General features: G+C 50.0%; 1 protein-coding gene across 1 annotated transcript in view; it reads right to left on the minus strand.

Moving 5' to 3' along the window:
* Nucleotides 1–1,311: 1,311 nt before the first annotated feature.
* Nucleotides 1,312–7,142, minus strand: part of RAB44 (RAB44, member RAS oncogene family) — a gene marked incomplete at its 5' end in the record, with an annotated part of 12,751 nt that continues 6,920 nt past the window's right edge. Inside the window, 6 exons of the mRNA XM_009577641.1 lie at nt 1,312–1,396; nt 1,834–1,910; nt 2,761–2,862; nt 3,643–3,757; nt 4,103–4,184; nt 4,677–7,113. Coding sequence (XP_009575936.1) covers nt 1,312–1,396; nt 1,834–1,910; nt 2,761–2,862; nt 3,643–3,757; nt 4,103–4,184; nt 4,677–7,113 — 2,898 coding nt within the window. The remainder of the gene's footprint in view (nt 1,397–1,833; nt 1,911–2,760; nt 2,863–3,642; nt 3,758–4,102; nt 4,185–4,676; nt 7,114–7,142) is intronic.

The raw sequence follows: 7,142 nt of genomic DNA on the forward strand, positions 1-7,142 counted from the left end.
GAGAAAACAGGTACATATACACAGACATCAGAGCTCTTAAGCCTTGTTTCCTTGGAAAGTTGAGCTATAGCAGAGTCAGAAACATGTGGAATGATATATTTTTTTTTTTTAATCTATAGTGTTCTTAGAAAACCAATATTGTCACTATATTTTTGTAAAGCAGAAACTGGCTACTATTATGCTTTGCCATAACGTACATATAAATAATAATGGCAACAAAAAGCAAACCCATCTGAGCAGAATTATTTCCCCAAAATCTGCATGTAAGCACAGTCTTTAAATATATCTGTTGAACTGCTGGGGGATGAGGCAACAGATGTAATATATAAAAATACTAAAATATAACACTTGTATTCTTATTTATTTATGTCTTTCTCGGCAAAAATATAGTTCTCTGCATCAAGCTGTAAAAAGAAAAAAGCCCTTGAAATTGTGACATGTGCTTGTTTAGATTTTTCACGCTGGGTTTTAAAACTAATTCAGTACTTCATAAAGAAGCTGCCTCTGTTGCAGAAGGGCAGCAGCTTGCTCTTCCCTGCCCATCCTGAGATTTGCTGCAATAGTGCAAAAATCTGCTCTGGGGGCAATGCAATAAAAAGAGCTCTTGGAAGCATTTATCTGATCATGTATCCCACCATCCAGTGCTCTTTCTGTTATCCTGGATGTGCTTTTGGGGCTTTTGAATTTATTTTGAGCAAAAGTTTTTAGTAGTTTTCTGTTAAGACCTATTACTGCTGACTGGCACAAAAAAACAGGAAAGAAAAAACGAACTTTACCGTGCCTAACTGGAGAGACGTACAAAGTGCATTTAGGATATACTGCATATTTCATTGTTCCAGATCAAATCCGATCAGATTGCAAAGCCAGCGCAAAAGTCACCGCTGCACAGCACCACTGACAGCCCTAAACCCCCTTGTTTTATACACTGGCCTTCGGGTGACTCCTGCATTTCTGTTATCCCAAGACTCGGTTTTGCTCCCTGCTGTTTCCAGTATCGTTCCAGCATCTCGGATCCAGCTGGCTTCCTTTTCTGCCTCTTTCCTTAGCCTGCTTTTTGCCTCCAAAAGAAAGTGGTAAAGTTTCCCAAGGAGTATTTTGGAGGGCTCGTGTGCTCTGGGATAGTCGCAGGAGATGAGCGGGGAAGGGGCCAGGTGACAGCCGGCTCCTCCGCAGCGGCTTTTGCTCTCAGCATCCGAGGGAGATCAGGCAGGGCAGACACACAGGGAGCGGAGATGGTGCGTAAGGGCTATTTTTATGCTTTTCTGTCACCGCAGTTTCAGATCACCACGGGGAGGGGGTGTCTGTCCATCACTAGCAGCAGCCCTTTTTCTTCTGAGGTGGCTTTGGTACTTCTTCTGCCTTATTTTTCAATTCGTCTTCATGAACTTTGAGCAACCTGGGAGAAAAGGAAGAAAATTAGCTGGCTATTTCCCCCATATTTTGTAGTGCTGTGCTATTTGTCTTGACAAACGTTAGTAAAGGAGGCTCAGCACGGCTGAAAGAGTTCGGAACCTTCCAGCTCAGTGTGGTTTGAGAACCACCAACCTAAATCAAATCACAGACAGAATTTATTTCAGTCTACCCAGGGAGAAATCAGCAGCATCCTGAAAAGGGTTTTATTATTCTCCTTGCAATGCTGACTATTCAGGAGACATCTTACAGCACTTATCTTCGGCTCATCCCAGCCGTGCACATGCTGCTCTGAATTTTCCCTTGACATTTGGGCACATGGAGTCTCCGGTGACAGTAACACACCAGCATTTGGAGTTAAAAAAGCAGGGAGGGAGCCCATTAAATCCAGGAGAGCTAGCAAAATCCAAGCACATGCCTCACCTGATTAAGCTGACCATGGCCTCAGAGACGTTGTGGCCCGAGGCAGCGCTGCATTCGTAAAACATGAGCTGATGCTCCTGGAAGACACAGAGCCCGAATAGAAATGTAATATTCTTGCACTGGAATAGCTTAATATGGGAGTAAATAGCCAAGGGACAGTCACGGTCGAGGGGAAACAGAAAGACTCAACGAAACAAATAACTCAATAACTTTTTTACTGGAATGTGAGGGTGAAATCCAGCTTTTCTGGTAGCTACGACACCAATATTTAGTATCAAGGAAAAGGCTGACACTGCAGACGGAACAAGATGCGATGCCCGCTGGTTAGTGGGGAGAATACAGAGACGTAACTAGATGTTCCCAGGTCTTTTGTGCCTGCCAGTGACTGGTTTGTGGGGAAAAAAAAAAAAGCATCTAATCCCTTGTCCTGTTGTTTCCGTTTGTAAAACTGGTCAATGGATACTGGCCCAAGTCCCATAAACTTTGAAATTAAGTCGGTAAAGGTGAGATTCTTCTCACCTAATTTTTATTAGCCATCTACATTTGAAGAGAATAATCGTACTTTAAGCATTTCAGTATCTTTAAAATAGGATAGAGCTTGGTGGTTTTATTATTTATATGATGCTGGGAAGACACGTGACACTTCACAGCAAAGGTAAGCAGAGCTGAAGATGTTTTAATTTATAGATCCAGTTCCATAAACTGTTTTACTGGGGCGGTGCTGAGTCAAAACTAAAACGGCAGGGGGAAAGCAAAGCAGGGAAGGGTGAAAGATGGGTTCAGGGGTCACTTTGCCACGCACCGATGCACAAAAGATAAGTTAAGGGCTTTCACCTTTCTCCAGGTCCTCAGGCTGGTGGCATCCATCCTGAGCTGTCCCTGCCTAACTTGGGTGGACAGCACTCTTTAGCAGGGCCGTGCACCTACCTTGGCCAGGCGTTCCCCCTCCTTCGTAGGGACCTGTCTCTCTGCAGCGCAGTCGGTTTTGTTCCCAAGAAGCAGAATAGCGACTCCGTCTTCTGCTCCTTCCTGGGCAATTAAAGAGGGGAGGATCAGGAGTACGTCTGAATCTCCCTTGAATTGCAGCCAGCCACACTGTCTAGACACCTCCTGGAGCACCGTGAAGGATGCCGACAGATTTGGGTCGATAACAAAACCTTAAATTCTTAAACGAGTTTAACAGCATTTAAGAAAGGGATTTTTTTTTCCCTTAAATCATCTGTCCTGGTCTATTAACAGGGCAGAGCACTGGATGAGTTACCCCTGTAGTGAATTCACTTTGTGTTTGACTTCAGGAACCCTCCAGAAGATGCTCTGGCTGAGATTTGCAGGCACTGAGCAAGGCGACATCCTATTTTGTTCCAGTGTTTTTAAACACTGACTTTGTACTTGACTGGAAATCTGTGACAAGAAGTTTTTAATAAGACGCAAGCTACCTCCCATTTCCCAGGACTCAAAGTGGACTATTCTTGATTTAAAAGTGTTCTCAAAACCACTGTCAACATTTTCCATTCCTCTGCACCAGTTTTTAATTTTAAAAAAGTTGATCATTATCATAATGATGCTATCAACAGATTACCCCAGGAAACACTGCAAAAATGTGAAAATTGTCAGTATCTGAATTTAAATCCTCCAAGAAAAATTATTTTCTAACCAAAGCAAAGCAGAACACCCTTTACAAAGGGCTTGGTCACCCCCAGATGTCCATCCCTAACCGGTGGCAGAGGTCAGGTGGGGAAAAACTGATCTCGGAGTCACCACCAGTTCCAAGACCTCGGGGACAGAACGAGGTTTTCCTACTTCACCCACCTGGATGCAGCTCAGCCAGTACCGCACGTCCGAGAACGAGTACTCCGATGTGATATCGTACATCAGCACGACCCCGTCTGCCTTCCGAAAGAACTGCTTGGTGATGCTGTGGTACCTGCGTACATTTTGAATGGTCACCGATAAGGTCTAAGGAGGTTTCGCCTAGCAGCGATCTGAAATCCCAGAGGGAAAGTTGGAAATGCATGTCTACAAAAAATGCAAAACCCAGATTTTGCTCCTATCCTGATCACAGAGGCTGTACAAACAGCCCGAATGCTTATTTTTATCTTAATTACTTCCTTTATTATTCTTTATCAGATCACACACTGTACAGAGTCCCTTCTTAAACAACCCCTCCTTTGCTTAGCAAAGCCAAGAACATTCTATTTCCCCTAAACTACCAGAAAAGAAAAAGAAAACCACAGGTTGCTCTCCTGAAGCAGACAGCACAGCACCTTACCTTTCTTGACCAGCTGAGTCCCACAGGCGGAGAGCAAAGCGCTTGTTGTCCACGACGAAGTTTTTGACCTGATAATCCAGTCCTAGAAGACACAAAAAGGGCTATTTTGATGCTGTAGAGTTCATCCCTGCGACAGGGGATGGATGGAGAAGGTACATGGTGCAGGTGTGGTCTGAGGCTGCAGCTCAAGCGGGTTGGTCCTAAGTGAACCTCCAGCTTTTAGATCTTTGATGGCTGGATTTTGGAAAAGTCTCTAATCTCATGATGAGTAAAACCGGGTTGGTTAAGAGAGGAGAATATAGCTGAAAGGCAAAGCAGAGAGAAAAGCACTAGGGCCATTAGTATTAGTGCCCTAGAGAGGGCAAGGAGGACCAGCATTGCCTGCTCAGGAGCATCCAGGCGTGAAGTTGGTGGTCCTATTTGGTCCTTGATGACAGGTTGTATAGCACGCTTGGCATGAGCTGTAACATGCATGTAATGATCACCAGCGGCTTGTGGGGTGGAGGAAAGGGAATTATGAAGGTCACCCAAGCAGGTGCAGAGCTGTGCTGGAGAGGAGCTGGAGGAAACCTACCTACTGTGGCAGTGAGGTGTGGGTTGAAGGAGTCAGCGTGCAACCGGTACAGGAATGATGTTTTGCCCACATGGGAGTCCCCAACGAACAGCACGTTGTAGAGGTGATCTGGGTCCAGGGTGGCTTCAGGAGAACCCCTTGAGGCAGCTCCTGCCCCATCTGCAGTCACGGCCCCTGGCTCTCCTGGGCTGGGCTCACCTTCCTGGCTTGTTTTCCGCCCAACCTCTTGCTTCTTCACTCGTTGACCAACATTGAGGTCTTCGCTCTGTTCTCCCAAGAGCTGCCTTTGAGGCTGCATGCTGCTGTTGGCTGCATCCCCCAGGGAGCTGTCTCTGAGGACCATCCCCAACTGATCATTCCCAGCATCTTCCTCCTGTTGGACCCTTCTGTAAAGGGTTGACACTGGTGGCACCTCTTGTTTTGGAGGCTTGGCAGGTCCAGCAGCTACCTGCTCCGTTTCCATCACGTGCGGTGGCTTCTCCTCCAGCTGCTGGGAAGCAGCGTGAAGCCTCACCTTATCTGCCTGTGCCGAGACCTGCTCCTGAAGCTCACTTTGGGCTGCCTTTCCCGAAGCACCTAGCCGCCGCACATCTGGAATGAGAACATCCTCCTGCATCACCGTTTCCAGCTTTAGCGTGCTGATTTGTAATGCCACCTCGGAGACCAGCGGGGCCAGTGCAGACGTACTGTCATCGTGGCCCTGCTTTATCCCTAGACACTGAGTTTCAACTAAAATCCTTGTTCCTGTCTCCAGCCTCTCTCCCTGCACCACTGCCAGACCTTGAGCTCCATCCAAAGGCTTCCTCTCTATATCAGCCCACTCTCCCTGCAGTATTTCCAGTGCCTGGGTATCCTCCAGGATCTGCCCATCTGGACCAGTGAGTGCTCCCAGCATTGCTTCCAGACCAAGATCCTCAGCGGCAGCGGCACGCTCAGGATGTAAAGTGGCCTCAGCCGGAGGGGACACATGTGTGCCAGCAGCCCCCTCCCACAGGTCTGCAGTGTGAGCTGCACACAGACCTGCCTCCGACCCAGGAGTCTGGCCCTGCTCCCCTTCCCGCATCCCAGGTGCACCCATGGGTGCCAGATCTGCCTCTGTGCTCCCTCCCGAGGTTGATTTGAGCTTCTCCGCCTCTGTAAGCGGCTGCACGTTGGCTTCAGTGCCCTGGTCCTCCAGCGTGTCCAGCGTTACAGCCTCCTCCCGAGGCTGCACGCCTCCACCAGCCCCCTCTCCCTGCCCGACTCCTGCTCCCTGCGGATCGAGCACAAGCTCGTGTGGCAGCTCATGCTCACCCTGTCCTTGTGCCCCATCCTCAGCCTCCTCCACGAGATGTACGGCTGCACGGGCCCCCCCTCCCTGGGGGGTTTCTGGGCTGGCACCCCCACGCAGCTGCGTGTCTGCCCAGGAGTCCTCTGCTTCCACCATTTCCACTAATTCTGGTTTATCAACCTGATCCAGGGGTTGCACATCTGTATCCACACTCCTTCCCTGCTCTGTCCCCAGGGAGCTGGCCTCGCTGGTGGGCTGCAGATCTGCCTCCATGCTCCCTCCTGGGGTCAATTTGAGCTCAACTGCCTCTGCAAGCAGCTGCACATTTGCATTAGTGCTCTGGTCCTTCACCATATCCAGGATTACAACCTCCTCCCATGGCTGCACACCTTCAGGAGCCCCCTCTCCCTGCCCGGTGGCCACTCCATGGGGGTGAAGCACAGGCTCGTGTGGCAGCCCACATTCATCCTGCCCTTGTCCCCCATCCTCAGCCTCCTCCACGAGCTGCATGGCTGCACGGTCCCCCCTTCCCTGCAGGGTTTCTAGGCTGGAACCCCCACACAGCTGCATGTCCGCCTGAAGGTCCTCTGCCTCCACCATTTCTACTGACTCCGGTTTATTGGCCAGATCCAGTGGTTGCACATCTGGAGCCACACTCCCTCCCTGTTCTGTCCCCAGGTAACCAGCTTCGCTGAGGGGCTGCAGATCTGCCTCCATGCTCCCTCCTGGGGTCAATTTGAGCTCAACTGCCTCTGCAAACCGCTGCACGTTGGCATCAGTGCCCTGGTCCTCCAGCACGTCCAGGATTACAGCCTCCTCCCGAGGCTGCACGCCTGCACCAGCCCCCTCTCCCTGCCCAGCTCCTGCTCCCTGCGGATCGAGCACAGGCTCGTGTGGCAGCTCATGCTCGCCCTGTCCTTGTGCCCCATCCTCAGCCTCCTCCATGAGCTGATCGGCTGCTTGACCCTCCCCTCCCTGGGGGGTTTCTGGGCTGGCACCCCCACACAGCTGTGTCTCTGCCTGGGAGTGCTCCGACTCTACCAGTTCCAGGGCCTGAGCCTTAACTGGGAACAGCCCATCCTCGTTGATGCCCTCTCCGTGCACCAGTTCCAGCTCCCTCTCTTCCTTTGGGTGCTGTACATCTCCATCCACCTCCGCTCCTGGCCTCTGCGCCCCAAACAGCGCCAAGGGCAGAG

Source organism: Fulmarus glacialis, unplaced genomic scaffold (genome assembly GCF_000690835.1).
Source record: "Fulmarus glacialis isolate BGI_N327 unplaced genomic scaffold, ASM69083v1 scaffold27015, whole genome shotgun sequence".
In the NCBI taxonomy this organism is placed as follows: Eukaryota; Metazoa; Chordata; class Aves; order Procellariiformes; family Procellariidae; genus Fulmarus; species Fulmarus glacialis.